Source organism: Rattus norvegicus, chromosome 17, assembly GCF_021556685.1.
Source record: "Rattus norvegicus strain SHRSP/BbbUtx chromosome 17, alternate assembly SHRSP_T2T, whole genome shotgun sequence".
NCBI lineage: Eukaryota > Metazoa > Chordata > Mammalia > Rodentia > Muridae > Rattus > Rattus norvegicus.
This window is the reverse complement of record NC_141550.1, coordinates 17851182-17872500: the sequence shown is the minus strand read 5'-3', so window position 1 is coordinate 17872500 and position 21319 is coordinate 17851182. Positions and strand designations below refer to the sequence as shown.

Below are 21319 nucleotides of genomic sequence, written 5' to 3'. Positions count from 1 at the left end.
GAGTGCTGGGGTTACAGGCATGCACCACGTACACCTATTAATTTCCTTCTTATTTTATAAGTCTATTGGCACAGATTGGACCCTTGTGACTTTCTTCCCTTGCTTTCCCTCACCAGGCACCATGACTACTCTCAAACTGGGGTTTATTACTTTCACACTATTTCTAGAATTACATAAGGACATATGCTGATAATAAATAGTATTAATTTGCATATTTTACACTTCGTAGGTGCTATATTACTATTTGTGGTGTTTTGGTTCTTTTTTTTTTTTTTTTTCCGGAGCTGGGGACTGAACCCAGGGCCTTGCGCTTCCTAGGCAAGCGCTCTACCACTGAGCTAAATCCCCAACCCCCTATTTGTGGTGTTTTATAGCGTAATGATTCTGGTTCCGTTTTTTTTCTACTGGTGGCTACCTAGGCTGCTTTTAATATTTTCAAATGATTTTTCATTAAACATTTGTGTGTGTGTGTGTGTCTGCGCGTGTCTGTGTATACCATGGCATGCATGCACGCAAGTTGGAGGAGATATTTCAGGAATGAGTTTTCCCCTTCAACCCTCCGGGTCCTGGGATGGATCTCGGGTCACAAGGCTTGGCAACAAGTGCCCTTATCTGCTGATCCACCTCCTTATCCTGCTTCTTACTCATGCTTTCACTTACACACTATGACAGATGGGATAGGCGTGGTGGTATACACCTACGATCCTAGGTCTTAGGGAGGCTGAGGCAGGAGGATTATGAATTTGAGGTCAGCCTTGGTAAATTGGTGAGATTGATTAGAAGCCCACAGACAACATGTTGCGACAAATCCTTTGCCATCTCTGTCCACTGTGGCTTCGTGCCCTGGTCTCAGGATTATTATTCTCTTTTTTTCTGTTCCGTTTTTGTTTTATGAGACAGCACCTCACTAAAGTAGACTGGGCTGGCCTCAAGCTGCCATCCACCTACCTTAAAAACCATGTTAGGAGTTTAGGATGATCTTAAAAAGTCCTATCGAAATTTTTGTTTGTTTTTGCTTTTTAAAGTTCATTTCCTAGACTCTTGACTAGTTGCTAGTTGCTTCTCTCTGGTAACGCTTTTCCTGTGAAGTTTTCCACATTTGGAATGCGCTAACTGAACCCCTAAATTTTCATTTAGTATTTCTTTTCTTTTTTTCCTTTCTTTTTTTTCTTTTTGGTCTTTCTCAAGATAGGGTTCCTTTGTGTAGTCCTGGCTGTCCTGGAACTTGCTTTATAGACCAGGCTGGCCTTAAACTCATAGAGATCTGCCTGCCTCTGCCTCCCCTGTGCTGGCATTAAAAGTGTTTGCAACCACCACTCAGTTTAGTATTTCTTTTTTGGTGTGGGAACTATTCTCTTTGAATATTATTATCTAAAGCTAGAGCCCGGGGCTGATACATACTCCAACGCTTGAAAACAATAACTTTACAAGTGTGTTTTCTTTATTTTATGCTTTGGTTCTGGGGTACATGTACATCCATGTACATCAAGTACATCACATAAATGTCGTACCAGTGATCAGGATACTGCCTGCTTTTTTTATTTTAGACTTCTACACAGCCCTGGCTGGCCTGACTTAGTCCACTGACTGCTGTGATCACAGTGTGTACCACTATACCCACATCTACTTTTAAACTCTTCTTAACATATATACATTTCTGAACATTTTCACTACATTTTATTTATTGTGCATGTGTGTGAACACATGTGCCTGTTGTATGTGTCTGTGCCCGTGTGTGTGTGTGTGTGTGTGTTCAGAAGACAACTTGCAGGAGTTGGTATTTCTTTCTACCGCGTGGGTTCCAGGACCTGACCTCAGATTGTTAGCCAGCAAGAGCCTTTCCCTGCTGAGCCGTCTTATGAGTCCTCTGTAGTTATTTTTTTTAATGATTTATTTATTTTTATTTTGTGCATATTGGTGCACGCATGTCTTGTGAGGGTGCCAGAGCCCCTGGACCTGGAGTTAAAGACAGTTGTGAGCTGCCGTGTGGGTGTCAGGGGCTTCTGGGAGAGCAGCCAGTGCTCTGAGCTGGCTGGATGGAGCCATCCCTCCAGGCCTTGTGTTCCTTACGAATATTCTTGCTCTTTCATTTCTTGTGCTGTCTAGAATTCTCACTGGGACATGGTGAATAGGCATTTTAGGGCTAAGGATATTCATTTAAATACCACTTTATGCTCTGCAACTATTGGTTTATGTATATTTTTATGATCAGTTAGTTCTAAGCTTATTTCAAGCTGTATTGTGAGCTCTTCCTTGATAAATAATTGGGACAGTGTCTTTTAAAATTTTTTTTCAATTAGCTAGGCATAGTGGTGCACACACCTAGTTCCAGTACTTAGGTGGTAAAGACTGGCGATCTCTGTGTGTTTGAGACTATCCAGGGTGACATAGTAGGACCCTACTTCAAAACAAAACAAGACACCCAAAAGGACAAAATCGTGTGCACGTGTGTGCGTGCACGTGTGTTTGCGCACGCGAGTGTGCAGGTATCTCCTGTCTTCCTTTGTAGCACTGAGGACTGAAGCTGGGCAAGCGCATGCTAGGCCAATGCTCTACCCCTGATCTACATCCTCAACCTGGGAGGATGCTTTCAATTCATAACTCCTGAGTCTTTTATTGCCTATTTCATGTGTGTGAGTGTAGTGTAGTGTATGCACATGTGTGTGTGTGCACGTGTGCCTGTCTATGCTCACCCGTGTAGAGGGTAGAGTTTGACTTCAGGTGTCTCCTAGCTTCCTTTTCTGAGACAGGGTCTTTGAACTCTCTACTTGCCACTTGTGGCTAGTATGGCTGGCCTGCACACTCCTATGTCTCCTGTTACCGTGTTCACAGGGACACACCACGTCAGGGTTTTTATGTGGATGGTAGAGATCCAAACACAGGTGCTCGGGCTTGCGTGGCAAGCACTTTACACACTAACGCAGCAGTGGCTCTCAACCTGTGGTTGCTGGGAATTGCTATTTTCTTTGGCATAACCCCTTGAGGTTGAATGACCCTTTCACAGGGGTTGCATATCAGGTACCCTGAATATCAGAAATTTACACTATGATTCATAACAGTGGCAAAATTACAGTCATGAAGTAACAACAGAAATGGTTTTGGGATTGGGGTCACCACACTATGAGGAACTGTATTGAAGGGCTGCAGCACTCGGAAGGCTGAGGACCGCTGCTCTGAGGCATCATTCGACCCCGTGTTATCTACTTCTAATGCGTGCACTGTGTTCAGGAGTAACCTGTAGGGTACTGAGTGCCGCGTTTTACATCACTTTCTGGCAGTTCCTCACATTAGGAAGGGAAGGGGTCAGTCCCAGGTTTTCCTTCACTTGGCTGTGCCTGGGAAGACACTGCTGCGAAGTGGTCTTTACACTAATCTGCCCTTGCCTCCCTGCCGCTGGAAGAGGTTCGGCCCTCTGGGGTGCCCCATTTAGTACTGTGTGCCCTGTTCCCACCACGTAAGCTCCAACCTCCTGTGGTCTCAGACCCTCCACCCCCAAGTCTCGGAGTAAGTCACAGGAGCAGCAGGACCCTGCCTGGGTGCACTCACGTTGTGAACATTCGGTGTACTGAGGCTTCTCCGAATGTGCCTCGTTTTGGTGGAGAGCGCTTCCTTCACCGTGACGGCCTGTAAACACAGCAAAGCAAACAGCTATGACTGTCTCATATGGCTATGAACTGTACGCGGGTTTATTTTAGAAGACTCAGAAAACACAAATGTAAAAACCACTTCAACTGTACACACACAGAAACCAATATTATAAGACTGGAACAACGACCACATGTTTTTTAAAACAACAACAAAAATCAATCAATCAATCAATCAATCAATCAAATCTTTCAAATAAATTAAAAATTCCAAACACAGACCAGGAACACTGCTGAGCAGAGGACATGCTATAAACTGATACACGTGTGCAGAAGAAAGCGAAGGCGTCCTAAGAAATGATGCTGTTGGGCTTTTCCTGTGTCCGCCTTCAGTGTGCTCCACACCGACAGGAGACTGTTTTGAAAAACACCAACTGCACCCTTCTAGTCACCCAGTGCACTGTCAGGTCAGCTCCGGTCCCCAAGGAACGTGCACATGTTACACATCTCAGCACTGCTGCCAAGTGCAATATTTTATATTAATATTAATAATATTATTATTATTAATGATATTTCCTGATGTGGAGGATCTCACATAGCCTAGGTCAGGCTTGGATCACACAGCCAAAGGTAACTGAGCTTCTGAGTCTCCTGCCTCCACCTTGAAGATGCTGGGACCACAAGTGTACAGGAAGACCATGCCCGGTTTCTGCCGTAGCAGAGCTCAGACCCAGGTTCTCACGCACGCTGGGCAAGCCCTCCACCAGCTCTACCGCCTTACTTTAAGTTACACATCAGTCTGGCGACTTAGATGCCCAACTGTTAGGAACGGAGTGACAAATGTGGCTCAATGCAAGGACTTCAGAGTCAATCCGTTTGGATGATACACGGCTTTATACCGCTGCCTTGCCGGGTAACTTCTGGCCTCAACTCTCTCTTCAGAAAAAGGAATTATAACAGAACTTCCACCCAAGAGTGATCTTGACCACTAAGCCATATAATATACTTACATCATTCGAACACGGTGCTTGGGGGCTTAGTGTGGCAGCACATATGTGTAATCCAGCACGAGAGCAGAGGCAGGAGGATAGCTACATGTTGGAGACCAGACTAGTGTATATATTGAGTTCTAATCCAGGCAGGTCTTCGGGGCAAGATCCTTTATTAAAACACACACACACGGGGTTGGGGATTTAGCTCAGTGGTAGAGCGCTTGCCTAGCAAGTGCAAGGCCTTGGGTTCTGTCCTCAGCTCCGAAAAAAAGAAAAGAAAAGAAAAAAAAAACAAAACACACACACACACACACACACACACACACACACACACACACCCCATACATCACCCACACACATCCATGTAAGCACAACTCATAGCACACACACATACAACACACACAAACATGCACATACATTCAACACACATTATACACATACAAAGCGTAACACATAAACACGCATGTGTACAACACACATGTATAGCAAACACAAAACACACGTAACACGCATGCACGCACGCATGCACACACACACACACACACACACACACACACACACACACACACACACACACATGCACTGTCAGAGTCCTTTCACTAAGGAAATGGCTATCCAAGCACTCCTTTTCTGAGGGGTGTCTGCTTCATCTCTGTCCACTGCTTGGGAAAGCTGACAAGGGCATCCTCAGGACTAGACAGCCAGCTACTTACCTGCCGGAGCCGCTCCAGACTCAGGATGTTCTCGACCTGCAGCACACCCCGAGTGTACTTCTCGATGTACGTCTCCCCATCCAAAGTGCCCTCGTTCTCACTCCGAGCTGCCAGGAGGGCCAGCGTCTCCCGGTCCTCAATCTCCTCGGTAGCCTAAAGGCACAGAAAGGAGGCGACTGTTGTTCTGTGAATGGCGTCTTCCTAAGGGTTGCGACGTGCTGTCAAAGCACTGAGAAGCGACACCCCCGTTCCACTCACATACAGGCATCTGCAGCAGCAGCAGCTGTTACCTTTGGTATATTGGACACTATCTCATAGGTCACGCCGCAGGAGTAACATATATTGATCAGTGATATTCGCCTCTTTAAACTCTGCGTGAAACTCTGGTAGAAAAGGAAAGGAAAGCTGGAGTAAATTACATGACAAATCTAAGACAAATACCTAATATTCTACAAACTGGAAAAGTATTGTTATTCAAATAGTATAGATATTTTCAACAAAACAAAACAAAACAACAACAAAAAAAACCCCAAAACACAAAATCCCCGAATTTAAAACAATCTGGGCATGGCGGTTCACATCTAGAAATCCTGGTATGTGAGAGGCTGAGGCAGGAGGATTCTTTTTCAGTTTCAAAGCTCATCTGGGTCACACAGTCAATATAAGGGTTTGAGGCTACTGAATGAACCCTGTCTCAAGTAATGAATTAAATAAAGTAAGAAAAGAAAAAGAAACGAGCAGAAAACAAACAAACAAACAAAAAAACTAAACCGAATGTTAAACCTAGAAATCCAACTCTGGTTGGCAAGATGGCTTTGTGAGTAGAGACATCACCTCCCTGCCTGGTGACCGGAATTTGAGCCCCAGGACCCACATGTGGGAGGAGCATCCTCCAACCTCCACACATGCCTCAGAGGCACACAAATGCAAACACACACTAGACAAATATATAAACGTAATAAAACGCCTTTAAGACATCTTCTCTCAGCCTGGTGTGGTGATGCACAACTTCAATCCCAGCACTCAGGGCTTCACGTCTGTGAGAGCCTGCGTTGCACAGTGAGTTTCAGCCAAGGTCGCCCAGGGATACCATGAAGAGCAACTGTGATTGGGGGTCAGACAGGCAGAGGCATGGTATCCCCAGGTAACTGCCCTTCATCTTTCTAGGGTTAGCCAGCTGTCCTAGGACAGTCTGAAGAACACAGGGAGGTCGGTTTTGTAGACAGCACCTATGCCATGGAGTTTAGCCAAGCAATAGGAGTCTGCCTTGCCATTAACATGACTGGGCCTCACATATCGGCAGCTGCCTGCAAATATTGTAGTTCTTTTTAAAGAGGTCCATTTTATTTGTATGTGTGTCTGTCTGTGTGTGGGTATGCATGTAGTATGTATGTATGTATGTATGTATGTATGTATGTATGTATGTATGTGGGAGTACCTGAAGAAGAGGGCGTCAGATGCCCTGGAGCTGGAGTTACAGTTCAAGGAGAGTCACCTGACACTGGCGCTGGGAAGCAAATTCTCTAGATGGGAGCGAGTGCTCCTAACTGCTGAGCCCATGCCTCCAGCCCCATAGAGTGTGGATATCCTAACCGATGAACGTGGTAAGGTTAGAGTCTGGGGCTAGCGTTTCCTTCTGCGGTCTACATCTGGCCACCATGGCCATGGGTTCTACCACTGCTGTCTACCAGAAGCTGAGGTGACACAGAGGAGCTAATTGTGCCCTTGGACGCTTTACGGCAAGCCAGTCCCCTCACTACCTGCTTGTTATAAATATTGGCTGCAATCCGCTTCCGCAACACTAACTCCATGGCGGCCGGGTGGCTGAGCTGAACGGTGGTCTTCACGATCAGGTAGATCCTCTCGTTCTGTGGTGTGACCCGGTTCAGGTGAAGAGAGTCGTGCACCGAGGAGTCCCAGGAGGCTGTGGCTGAAACCTGGGAGTAGCAGAAAGTTGGGGGACAGAAGTAAGCCTCCTCAGGTGGAGCAGTTTGCGAGATATCCCAGAGGAAGGAAACCAACCCTATTTGCTGTGGTCAGATTTCCTCCTCTGTCTATTTGGAATGGTGATATTTGTCCGATGCCCTCCGTCCCCTTCTCCCAGAGCTGACCACAGCTGTTTACGGGGCCGACGGGGCCCCTGTGCTCATGTGAAGACCCCGAGAGAGCCCCAGGGGTATTACCTCGTCATCACTGTGCTTTATGATGGGCAGGTAGAAAAACTGGCTGCCATGCTCCTTGGGCAGGATGGAGTTCACTCCCGACGCGTGGGGGCCCACCAGCTGCTCATTGGCACTGAGGTCATCCGCTGACCAAGGTCAAGGCACGGGATGAGAACAGAACAAAGAAAGTCAGCTTTTAAGCAGTGCTGACATTGTAAAATATGTCTTTCAAATTTATTTTTCCACTTTGTACTTCTTTTTTTTTTTAAATTAACTGAAAAAAAAATTCATCCTAAAAAGTAACGGGTTTCACGATAGCATTTTCTCCTGTGACCCTGCTTGTTGGTTTCCCTCTCCCCTACTTCTGTTGTCATGTCACATGACAATCACATGATATGGAGTCCATTACCTTCAGATCTCTCTTCTCACGATGCTCTTTCTAGCCCCTGCCTGACCCCCTTTACCTCACATAATATGATTTTTAAAAACATGATGGTTCAGGGACTGAATTCAAGAACTTATGCAGGCTGAACCCACGCTCCATCACTGAGCTACGCCTCAGCCCCGAAATACACACAACGTGGATAAAGTATACTGGTGATTCTGTTTATTTTTTATTTCATATCCTAAAATTGAAATAGATAGTCATAGATTCACAGTAGCTATTATTGTTTTAAAATTCAACTAAGGTGGTCAGAGAGTTCCCCTGGGGGCTCCCTATAGGATAGAGTGTCTTCCGTGGGTGGTCTTACCCTCTAACTACCCAAATACGTTCCCTAAACATGTAGACATTTTCTAGTTTCAATTAAGCTTATTGTCCCACTTACACTCATATTAAATTCATATCTATCTATCTATCTATCTATCTATCTATCTATCTATCTATCTATCCATCCATCTATCTATCCATCCATCCATCCATTTATTTTTGTGACTAGATCTATGTAGCTCTGGCTGTCCTAGAATTCACTGTGCAGACCAGGCTGGCCTCAAACCGATAGAGATCCGCCTCCCTCTGTCCCCTGAGTGCTGGGATTAAAAGTGTGTGCTACCGTGTGTGCCTCCTTTCTTTCCTCTCTCTGAATTCTACTTAAGAATTCATACTGGGGGTTGGGGATTTAGCTCAGTGGTAGAGCGCTTGCCTAGCAAGCGCAAGGCCCTGGGTTCGGTCCCCAGCTCTGAAAAAAAGAAAAAAAAAAAAAGAATTCATACTGATGGGACTTCACTTCTCAAGCATCTTGAAGACCTCTGTGTCACACTCAAGAGCCGCTGTTAGCCTTTTCAGTCTTGGAGGTTGAGCTCCACTGGGCAATTGCTCTACTACCAAGCTAAACACCCAGCCCTGCGCCCTTAGGAGTCTATTTATTTACACGCACACCAGGGTCTACTTGCAGGTTCATGTGTCCACTGCACATGCGTAGAGGTCAGAGGACAGCTCTTGGGAGTCAGCTCTCTCCTAGTGTGCAACATGTGGGGTCAAGCTCAGGATGTCAGGCTGCTACACGCAAGCCTCTACCTGATGGGCTATATTGGGCCCCACCCCCACATAAACACAAACACTTTTACTTCGAGACAGACTGTAAGTTACCTGGCTGGCCCAGAAGTTTTCTTGTCTTAGCTCGGAGGATGCCTGACCCCACAACTGTACTGGGTGGTGGTGGGGAGTCTGAACTTACACACGCTAGGCCCTCAGTTACAGAACAACTCTCAGTGCAAGGTAAGAGCATGGTCATTTATGGTCCCCAAACTGCTGGGGGGTTGAGGGCTGAGGGCACTAGTCGGACATGCAACCCCTCAGCCCCTGTCAAGCTTGACACAGAACCTCCAGGGCTGATCCTTTTGCAGGTTAAATCGGTTGCTGCTACCTCAGATCACATGCTTTGTGTTCTCGTTTTCAGAGTCCTGGCTGCTTCCTGTGAACATCTCTCCTCCAGTGACCACACGCCACGCTTATGCATGTGACCGAAGCCAAACTGTCACCTAGTCTGTCTTATCAATAACTGCCAGAGAAATTTATGCACGAGAATACCGCAAGTCTGAGGAGACGGCGGTCTTAGTTGAGTTCGACGATCGTGGGATGGGTGAGTGCCTCTTACCGTTCAGATCCAGGAAGAGAACGGGGATGTGGGTTTCCATGCCAGGAGGTGGGACCCTAAATTCAACAGCAAAATTTAATGGTAAGAACATATGTATTCTATATTCTATATTAACAAAGCACTGCAGGGCCATGGGGACGGAAGGGACCCACTGTGGGGTATGTGGAACCAACACGTCACACCATTACGTTTCTTTATTATGCTTATTTTATTGTGTATGTGTCTCTGGGTGTGAGGGGACATGCAGTCCAAGGGGCCTAAGAAATAACTCAGCCGTTAGGAGCACTTGCTCCTCTTTCGGAGGACTCAGTTCCCAGCACTCAGAGGACTCAGTTCCCAGCACCCCACCGTGGCTCACAATTCTCCATAGCTCTAGTTCCAGGGGAGTCTGATGACTTCTCCTGGCCTCTTCCGACACCAGGCCCACATGAGGTGTGTATAATATACATGTAGGCAAAACGTTCATACACCAAAGAATAAAAAATAAATGAAATAACACGGAGGAAGTAAACAAGAGAGACAACCGACAGAAACCCCAAGGGAGTGAGCACAAGCCGTGGAGGGCAGTGCTGTGTGTAGCAGAGACCAGCAAGTGTGTTGCTCAAACTGGCCCCGCTTTGTCAGAATCACCTCACAGGGCTCTGTAAGCTCTCCGGTCACGTCGTCCTCTTCTGAATCAGGTCTAGGGTGGGACTGAGGGTGACATTTTATGAACACCCAAGAGGACATCAAGGCTGGGAAACACATCACACGAGGGAGGCAGAAGTGAGGAGGACTGACTAGGGAAGACCCTGAGGAAGAGGAAGGTTGGAACGAGCTGACTGCTCACAGGGAGCACCCTGCAGAGAGACTCCGCACTGCATATGGGATTCCAACACGAAGACAGACGCAGCGAGGAGAAAAGCAGGCTGCAAGTCCATGCCTGCAGACGTGGATTCTCCCATATCCTCAGGACCATGACATCCATCCCAATTCCATTATCCAGAGAGACAGAAACACCACCGATGTGTCTGTGTCTGCCTAGAGCAGATCTGGACGCGTGTGTCCCGTGTTCTGGAGGGATGCTGAACTTTATCGGAACCACTCAGAACAAAGTTTGGGCTACACGACAGAAGAGTGTTTGCCTCACATGAAGAAGGCCCTGGGTTCTATTCTAGCAAGTCAAACCCCAGACAACAACAAAACAACTCAGAAGTCAATGTCCAGGACATGTTTCTGCAGTGAGGAGAATTAGCTGCCATTAAATAAGCATGCACGAGAGGTACTGTATGCATACAATATGCACTATAATATATATGCTATGTCAAATGACCAAGCCTCCGTATGTGTATTATCTCTGAGTCTTACAACAGCACACAGACAGTCCCACCTTCATACTGGGAATAAAGGCAGAAAGGAGTTTAAGAAACACAACTGAGGGACTATGGTTAAGTGGCAGAGGACTTGCCTAGCATGCACAAAACCCTGGATTTAATCTCCAGAGCTGTCTAAAATGGGTGTGGTGGGGAATACCTATAACTCCAGCATTAGGAGGTGGGGGCAGAGGGATCAGAGGTTTAAGGCCACCCTTGGTTACTTACCAAGTTCGAGGTTACTTCATACCCACTCAAAACTAACAAGGGCTCAAGCCAGACACTAATCCAGGCCATTTATTTCCTCCTAGACTTGAGGCAGGACAATTAGGCTGTTTCTTAAGAGCAGACCAAGTGCTGGTCGGGTGCTTGAGTCGCTGACTTATCCCATCATGCTTCAGTGCTTATGCTATACCAGTGGTTCTCAACCGGTGGATCTCGACTTACAGGGCAAACTTCTATCTCCAAAACTACGTTATGATTCTTAACAGTAGCAAAACTACAGTTATGGAGTAGCAATGAGATAATGTTATGGTTGGGGGTCACCACAATATGAGGAACTGTATTAGAGTCACCCTTAGGAAGCATGAGAACCACTGCACCCTAACATTAATACTGGCCAAATTAAACACATGCCAGGGCTAATAAAATCTATTTCCTGTGTTCTTCCGGTACGTTTTGAAACCTTTCTCAGTCTAGAGGGAGGAAACAGGATCCAAGTTGTTTATGCAAAGGAACAGGGGAATGTATTCAGAATTTTACTCCCAGTCAGGTGACCTTTGGAAGAAGCTCCCTGCTGTAGGGAAGTTACAGAGAGAGGAGTCAGTGCTGGAGATGGGCGGCCCTTCTCTCAGCTGCAGCTAGTTGATCTTGAAAAGCAATCTGCACAGCTCTGGCCACAGGCAATGCCCAGCACCCTGCCAGCCCTGCATAGAGAAGGGTGGTCTTACCAGTCAGCAGGTGCCCCCGGGATCCCGCTGCCAGGGTCAGGCACCAGCACAGCATTCCTCTCCTCCGTCAGCCCCACCCACTGCTCCACCAGCCTGGCTTCCCGCTCCATGTCATCTTCTGTTTTCTCTGTAGAGTGACAGTAGATCATGACTAGCAGCGAGAGGAGGGGCAACTGCCAAACTTAACACAGCTAGATTTTCATCTGGGACGTCCGGAATGGTTTACACGTCTACCATGTTCCAAAGAAGAGAGTGTGGTTCTGAAGATCAAGCATGAACAGTCAGCCTGAGACAGGACGGGACACCAGTTCCTGGGAGCAGAGGCCAGAAGAAATGCACAGGGCTGGGGCGGTGACCAGGAGGTAGGTGTGTGCGTGTGTGCAAGTGTGTGTTTGTGTGTGAGTATGGGTGTGTGTATGTATACGTGTGTGAGTGTGAGTGGGTCTGTTAGTGTGTGTATGTGAGTGTGTGTCTGTGAATATGTGTGTGTGTGAGCGTGTGTAGATGAGAATGTGTGTGGGGGTGTGTGTTGGTGTGTCTGTGTATGAGTCTGTGTGTGAGTGTGCATATGAGTGTGTGTATATGTGTGTGTGTGTTGGTGTGTCTGTGTATGAGTCTGTGTGTGAGTGTGCATATGAGTGTGTGTATATGTGTGTGTGTGTTGGTGTGCTGTGTATGAGTCTGTGTGTGAGTGTGCATATGAGTGTGTGTATATGTGTGTGTGTAGGTATGTGTGTGTGAGTATATGTGTGTGTTAGTGTGTCTATGTATGTGAATGTGTCTGTGTATGAGTCTGTGAGTTTGAGTGTGTGTGTGTTAGTGTGTCTGTGTATGTGTGTGTGTGAGTGTGTATGTGTCTGTGAGTGTGTATGTGTGTGTGTATGTGTATGTGAGTGTGTATGTGTGTGAGTGTGTGTGTATGTGCCTATGAGTATATGTGTTAATGTGTCTATGTTTATGAATGTGTCTGTGTATATGAGTCTTTGTGAGTTTGAGTATGTGTGTTAGTGTGTCTGTGTATGAGTGTGTGTGTGAGTGTGTGTGTGTGTGTAGGGAGTTAACGGAGCTGTATCTAGGGAAGAGTTAGAATACACACCATATCTACATTACACACTCACTAGAATGATCCAGTTTATTACTGGGTGTGACGTGGCTTATAAAGTGACAAGCCATGTTACAAAGACAGACGATTTAAAAGTATCACACCTCCCTCTGTAAAACTCTCATTTTCCTTCGTGATCATTATGAAAAGGATTTACTGGGTACATTTTTAAACCTTCACGCTCCTGACTCAATTCCGGGGTAGCCTGGGTATGCTAGCTGCGTTTTCAGCAGTGGACGAGGCACACAGACATAACCAGGACTCACTGGGCTAAGACGGTTTTCCACAGAGAAACTGTCAACATGAAATGGAGCAATGTGCACACATACTGACCACACGAGTGACCATGAAGTCAATGCCAGAGCACACAGTTGGCTTGGTCATTCACTCACTCACTCACTCACTCACTCATTCAATCACTCACTCATTCATTCATTCATTCACTCATTCATTCATTCACTCACTCATTCATTCACTCACTCATCTACTCACTCATTCATTCACTCACTCACTCATTCATTCATTCACTCACTCATCCACTCACTCATTCATTCACTCACTCACTCATTCACTCACTCATTCATTCATTCACTCATTCACTCACTCACTCACTCATTCATTCACTCACTCACTCATTCAATCATTCACGACAGGGGTTTTATTATGCAGCCCTGGCTGGTCTGGAACTTACTATGGCCACCAGTCTCGCCTTGAGCTCACAGAGATCCACCTGCCTCTGTCTCTCAAAAGCTGGGATTAAAGGTATGAGCCACCACCCTTGGCTCACAAGGATTCTTCTTTTCCTTTTGTTTTCCTTTTGGCCACTGTACAATGCTGGAAAAAACTACTTGTGGAAGAGTTTACTCCCTTGTACAGTTTTTTACACGTATTTATTTAGTGTGGGGGACAAGCACATCCCAGCACATGTGCACATGAGAGGGAGGACAGCTGCAAGAGTCGGTTCTCCTACCACGAGGGCTCTAGGAACCGAGCGCCTGTTGTCAGACTTGGGGGTGAGGGCCGTCAGCTGCTGAGCCATCTTGTGAACCCCATCACATACCTTTTTTATTGCTGACTTTTTTAATCTGTTCGTCTAAGTATTCCCGTCGTTTAATGAGCGCATCTGACCATCTCTCTCTTACACAATTCAAGTCTTCCTCCTGACAACGAGAGGGAAGATTTTTCTCTATAGAACATGTAGATGATGGTTTACTTTGTATAGAAAAGATGATTAAATATTTTTTAAATAGGGGGGAACTTTTCATTAGGAAAGGCCACTGAATGTCATGGTGATTAATTAATCGGTAAGAAAGCAGAGATTGAATGCCCCATGCTGACCAAGGATGCTGGCACCCAGAAATCAGAGCCCCTGGATCTTTAGAAGGACAGTCACACTGAAAGACAAGACAGGCTTGAACGATGCTGGAACAGGAAGATTTTTATGCTGCAGGATGCTTTTTGGGCTATGTGTATGCACACCCGTGTCTGTGTGCATTTGTACGGTAGTGATTCGCTGAAAGAGGTGCGATTTCAAGCAGGACACCATAAGTGAAGCTCAAAGCACAGAACGTCAAATGGTAGGGGGGGTGACAGGCATTTATGTAGTCCATAGTTCAATGGCCTTGTTATTAACACGTGATTTTTTTTCCCCCGAAAGGCATATAATAGGTCAGCAGAAAACCTTCAGAACTTGCTGCAAAGATTTCGCAGTCAACCGTCACCACAAGGACAACCAAAAACCGCCCATGCAAAAACTCCCATGCAGTCAGCCATGCTCGAAGAAATCCCAGAAGCAGCCGTTGGACTCCACTGTGAACACGGCAGGAAGCATGCCCAAAGCGGTAAGACGTTAGTGGATGGCACAGCTGAGACCTAAGAGGATGCTGACCTTCTCCCCTACCCCACAAGGTCTGGTTTTGTCCACTTTCATCCCTTCTTAGTAAAGCTTTAAGTAGGGAAGGAAGACCCACCAAGTCTGTCCCTGATGCTCCTTGGCCTAATTCTAATGGGGACCTCCTGATACTAAGAGGAGACGGATGGCACTCAGGAGCTTTGCCTACAAAGTCTCCATGGCTGACCCCACAGGAAGGCTCACACCCTTTCCACCTGAGCGGGAAAGCAGTACAAAGACAGAAACCACGCCTGGTCTCGCCGCCTGCTTTGACCACGCTCCCTCCACCCACCGTGCTCAGCAGGCTAGTTGAGGCTGACTAGGTATATTATGTCTGTCACAACGGCTCATTCCCCTCTCTTCCATTTCCAACAAGAGAAAGCCGCTATTTAAACTCTCAACATGGTGAACTAAGCTTGACCCCGGTGAGAGGGGACGCTGGTTAAATAAGACAAAACAAAGATCTGTGCATACTCTCCAAGCCCATTGCCCAGTGAAAGTGCTTTTTAAAAAGTCAAATGGCATTTAGAGTAACATTCATCTTCCGGCAGGGAGAGGCAAAGTGGAGTCTAATGGAGGACAGACAAGAGTGGACCCGCTGTGAACGGGGAGCAGTGCGCTTTTTTGAGGGTACTCATTAGTACAGCCATACTGTCTCGCTTGGCAAGGCTTTACTGGCTGGTCACCAGAGCCGGCAGAGCAAACAGTGCAGATTTGGAACAGGAAAATCGAGAGGATAATATCATGTCCTTGATCACATACAGAGCAAATCAGAAGTAAGTGAGGAACTGCACACTCTCACTCCGAGGCCCTGTCTCCCCCCCTCCCTGGCCTCTGCTTTGCGAAGGCTGGCGATTAGCGAGAGCTGTGCCCCATGCACGGGATTGACAGCGGTGGCAATACCTGGTAACTATCCATATCACCGCCATTCTCCTCATCTCTCTGGTGGGGAAAACATAAACAGAAAGGACATGCATTTCGTTCTCTGACAGCACAGGGAGAACCATTTAACACGTTACAGTGGGCGCCTCACACAACATTAGCACTGTAAAGCATTTCACCGAGTCCCAAAAGATTAGGAAGGATTAAATTCTTCAGTTGGTTGGTCAGTCAGTCAGTCAATCTGTCTGTCTGTCCCTGTGCCTGTCCTGTCTATCTCTGTTTGTCCTTCTGTCTGTCTCTAGTTGTCCGTGTCTGTCTCTTTGTCTGTCTTGTCTCTGTGTCTGTCTGTCTGTCTGTCTGTCTGTCTGTCTGTCTGTGAGTGTGGGTTCTGGGGCTCACACTCGGGTTGTGAGCCTTGGAAGCAAGCACCTTTCCCATCGAGTCATTTTAACACCTGGAAGAATTTTTTTTTCTTTTTTAGAGTAAGGAAAACAAATATTCTAAAAGAGAATTCTCTTAGAAAAGGACTGAAAGTGACTTCCCTAGGTGAGGCCTCGTGCTGCTATCACGGGTGACCTGTGTTCCAGGCAGGCTGTCTGAGGTTTGGGATGATCTTAGCAAGACAGAAAGGCTAACCTACAAAGGACTTAAGAGATTCTCTTCTCACTGAGACCCTATAGGGATATAGAAATATAGAAATGATTAATCCAAGGTTCTCACAGATGGTGGCCACTCAGGACAGAAGCTGGGACTCTAGTCTCCATCCCCAGCGGCATTCCTTGGAGTTCATTCATGGATGAAGTTGCCACAGGAACGCCTGGGGACCTAAGGCTATGGGCACATAATGTTCAGTGTTGGCGCCTGCGGGGGCAGCTGAGCCACAGGAATGTACCGGCTATCAGTGTCCACGATGGACGGACCACAACTGCCCCAAAGGCATGGCTGAATTTCACAATAATTATCCAAAGTAACAATTTGGTAAAAAACATTAGGCAAGACAAAGAACCAAGCTGAAACCAAGAGTTTGGGTAGAGACAATTTTCCTTCGAAAGGAGACTACAGAAAGCCTAGATGATGATGATGATGATGATGATGATGAAGATGAAGATGAAGATGATAACTGCTGCTGCTGCTGCTGCTGCTGCTTCTGCTTCTTCTTCTTCTTCTTCTTCTTCTTCTTCTTCTTCTTCTTCTTCTTCTTCTTCTTCTTCTTCTTCTGCTTCTTCTTCTTCCTCCTCCTCCTCTTCCTCCTCCTCCTCTTTCTCCTTCTTTTCTTCTTCTTCTCCCTCCTCTTCCTCCTCATCACCATCACATTAGCAACTGGGTCTCACTATGCAACCCTGGCTGGACTGGAACTTTCTCTGTAGATCAGGTTAGCCTTGAGCTTATACTGGTCCTCTTGCCTCTGTCTTCCAAATTCTGGGAGTACAGGAATGTTTTACTCTGCCCAGTGAAGTCTTTTATTTAAATTTATAACAACCTCTATTAGTGACACGAGAAAATAAACAGGGTCATTGCAATGTTGTTACAATCCTTTTCACATGTATACTTCAGAACACACGTCTTTTAAAGCCTGTTACAGTATCCCCAGCAGTCGCGAGATGAACGTATTGGGTGGTAGCTGGAGGCTGAGAGAATTTACCTTGAACTGATTTTCTTTGTGGCGAAGAACAGACAACTGTAACGCAGCATCATCTTTTAGACTAAAAAGGTGCTTTCATCAACCCAAACCTAGCCAAGCTTACAGGCTCCAACATCATTGTATAGTGTACTGGCTTCAGCAATTAAGACAAAACAACCGTAAAAGCACTGAGCCAACGACAGTCTGCAGATACGACCTTGAACATGGTAAGGGAAGGACGATGATCACAGCTTGATTCTGTGTGGCTAGGGCAAGCTTTTCTCTGGAGGCCGAGGACTGAGGCCAGGGTTTCACACATATAGGCATGTGTCTCACCATCCAGCTCTACTCTTAAGATACCTGCAGGACCTGGCTACAGTTAATTTTTTTCAAACCCACATCTTTAACAAAACACCCGTTCTTTTAAGACATGGCTCAGTGGTTAAGAACACGGGCTGCTCTTCCAGGGGACCCAGGTTTGATCCCCAGCACTCACATGGCAGCTCATGACCACCTAAACTCTGGGGAGATATTTTCTTGCAAGTCAGAGAGATGTCCTCTATCATAGACTAGCTTTCTGCACTGCCCCACCCTTCAGGGTCTCATGCAGCTCAGGCTAGCCCCAAAGTATGGAGCTGAAGCTGAGAATGAGTCTGAAGTCCAATTCTCCTGCCTCCACACTCCAAGTGTTGGGATGACAGGCATGTGTCACCACACCCAGCATCTTTTCATTTCCTAATGAGGACAGGGGACTTTAGGGACAAAATGACCAGGTGCATAGTTTTTATATAACAAAAGGAGAGCAGTAAAGACTGGTTTAACGTGGTGGTACACAGGAGCAACTTTCTGATAGCAGTGCACATGGATTGGGCCAGCAGCAAGGTTCACATATACTGGGCCGGGTGCAGAATGAAAGCAGCCCAAAGCAGGCGACCACTAGAGCACTGAGAAGTAAACCTTACCAAGCAACACTAGTCAAACACAGCATTTTTTCCCAGAGAAAGGCAACAGTTGGAGATAAGACCTGGGGGAAGGTGAGGAGTTCAGTTTCTTGCATTCCCAAATAAGCTTTCCACTGCACATCAATTTTTTGTCTGCACTGATTTTTAATTATTTTTTAATTAATATTTGATTTTAACGTGTATGTATGTATATCTGAGTGTAGGTGTGTGCACATGTATGCATGGGCCCTCAGAGGCCAGAAAGTGTTGGACCCACAGGGGATAGAGTTACAAGTGGTTATGGGCTATCTAACATGGGTGTTCAGAACTGAGGTTGGGTCCTCTGTAAGAGCAGTATGTATTCTTGCTTTTTTCTTTTTTCAGAGCTGGGGACCGAACCCAGGGCCTTGTGCTTGCTAGGCAAGCGCTCTACCACTGAGCTAAATCCCCAACCCCAAGCAGTATGTATTCTTAACCCATGAGCCATCTCTGTAGTCACTTGATCTTTTTAAAATTAAAAAAAAAATTTCTAAAATACTAGGCATAGACTCCAGCTCGGTAAGCACTCTCCAACCAAGCTCCACCCAGACAGACTTGGGTACACAGTACTTCAGACCCGTGTCTTACCTGGTAACTGTCCAGCCCTCTTTGCAGCTTGGTGGATCTGGCAGTCACACAGCCAATGGATACTGATAGGATGGCTTCAACCATGAGTGGCAGCGTCCCCGAATGCTGCACAGGTTTTACTGTGACCTGTACTCTACGGGAGTGACCCTGCAGAGGTGAAGGCAACGGAGGTGCCAGGAACAGGGATAGGGACAGAGGAAGGAAACAAGAGAAAATGGTTTGAGAACAGACATACAAATAGCATATTCCCAGAAACTCTAAGAGCGGAGTAGAGAAGAGACACGAAAAAACAAACCATCGAAAAACTTCGTGGTGTTTCGAATATGCTTAGCCCATGGGAAGTGACATGAATAGAAAGGGTGGCCTTGTTAGAGGAAGTATGTTGCTGTGGAGGTGGGGCTTTGAGGTCATATCTATGTTCAAGTCTGGCCACAGTCTCCTCCTGGCTGCCTTCAGATCAGGATGTAGAACTCTCGGCTTCTCCAGCACCATGCCTGTCTAGATGCTGCCACGGTCTCTGCCATGATGATAATGGACCGAACCTCTGAAGCCGTAAGCCAGCCTCAATGAAATGTTTGCCCTAACAGGAGTTGCCATGGTCATGGTGTCCCTTGGCAGCAATGGAAACCCTAAGACAAACTTCATACCTGTCTGAGTTGGAAGACGCCGCCGGTGTTGACGTCCTTCGCCTGGTGAAGCTCTACTGCGGCGTAGTCTCCTAGCTCATTCAGTTCCAATATGGAGATCCACATCTCTATTCTCCGGGTCACTTCATTCCACCTGCAAAGACCACAGCTCAGCAAGCGATGTGTCATCCAGGGCTGCTATGAGCAACAGTCAGGCACATCCAATTGCTGAGTTGGAGGCAGTGCTGGGGATGCCTCACAGGTCACTTCCTCATTTAACGCTCACACAGCCCTGGGGGATGGACTCTTAGGCTGCTCAGCCAAACCAGACCTTACATTTAAGTGATGGACACAGATCGGGTGTAGAACTCCGGGGGCCTTGACAAACTCAAGTTAGCTCTGCCTATTTTAAAAGGTCGTGAAAACGAAATCATGTGGTACGGACTCCTGAGTTTGGTTTATATCGCATGGCGCAGTGGATGAATGGTTCTTTTTCTGACAGGGTCTCTCTATGTAGCGCTAGTCAGCCTTGAACTCACAGATATCTGTTACCTGTTTCCTGAGTGCTGGGACTCACGCAGACATGAGCCACTTTGCACGGTCCTACAGTATATACCTACCCACCTACCTGCTTGCCTGCCTACTTATCTATCTATCTATCTATCTATCTATCTATCTATCTATCTATCCATCCATCCATCCATCCACCCACCCACCCATCCATTTATCTACCTACCAATCTGTCATCTATGTACTATCTATCACCTACCATCCATCCATCCATCCATCCATCCATCCATCCATCCATCCATCCATCCATCCATCCATCTATCTATCTATCTATCTATCTATCTATGTTGGGCTCAAAGGCATGCACCACTACCACCACAACTACTCGACCAATTCTTTTATTTTTAAATGCTGACCAAGTGTTCTTGGATGAATGATCTAGTACTTTGCTTGTTCATCTGCTAAGAGACACCTGGGCTCACTGGGACACTGGGTAAACTGGTAAAGTTGCCACAAACACTATTTGTGGATTTAAATCTTCCTCTCTCCCTGATAAGCACCTACGTGTGCACAGCTGGGTCACAGAAGAGGCAACTGATCAAGTTTATATGCAACTGCCAACGTTAGGGCTGCGGCTGGGTGGGAGAGCGCTTGCCTTGCATGCGGAAAGACCTAGGCATAGTCTCTAGAAATGCTATGAAAACGATAAAGACGTTAGGGTTTTTTTTTCTTGTGTTTGCTTGTTTATTTCCATACTACGCCTTCAATGCAGACTAAATCCACCCTGGAAGCTTTCCTTACTGTGGCCTGAGAGCCTGAGACCATCTCGAAGCTGTAGAGATCCAGGAAGCATGGTGCACACCAGTAATTCTAGCACTAGCTAAGGTAGGAGGATTTCAAGTCTAAGGCCAGATGGGTCAGATAGCAAGTACTTCCTTAAAACAACCACGACGACAAAAACTCAGGGCGTGCTGGTTCACACCTATAACTTCAAACATGGAAGGTAGAGGCAGGAGACTAAGGCCAGCTCAGACTATAGCCAAATCAGGTCTCAAAAAAAAAAAAAAAAAGATAATAAAGTTAAATAAAAAGATATCCTATTTTCTTCTGCCTGATTTATAGGTTTTTTTTTGTTTTTTTTTTTTTTTTGCTTTTCATTTAAATTTGAGATCTGGGTCAACAAGGTGGCCCAGTTGGTAAAGGGGCGTGCCTTCAAACCAGACGACCCGAATTCAATCCCCGGGAACCACATGGTGGAAGTTGGTAACAG

General features: G+C 46.4%; 1 protein-coding gene across 17 annotated transcripts in view; it reads right to left on the bottom strand.

The window, feature by feature from the left end:
- Positions 1-21319, bottom strand: part of Kif13a (kinesin family member 13A) — a 182378-nt gene that overhangs the window by 18657 nt on the left and 142402 nt on the right. For 9 of the 17 annotated variants that reach the window (XM_087590885.1, XM_087590887.1, XM_087590888.1 and 6 more), the window contains 11 exons: positions 19561-19693; positions 18914-19060; positions 15746-15784; positions 14012-14111; positions 11850-11976; positions 9548-9603; positions 7473-7597; positions 7050-7226; positions 5580-5672; positions 5290-5442; positions 3547-3624 (listed from right to left, as the gene is read on the bottom strand). In XM_087590885.1, the coding sequence (XP_087447011.1) occupies positions 3547-3624; positions 5290-5442; positions 5580-5672; positions 7050-7226; positions 7473-7597; positions 9548-9603; positions 11850-11976; positions 14012-14111; positions 15746-15784; positions 18914-19060; positions 19561-19693 (1228 nt within the window). 17 annotated transcript variants of the gene reach the window in all.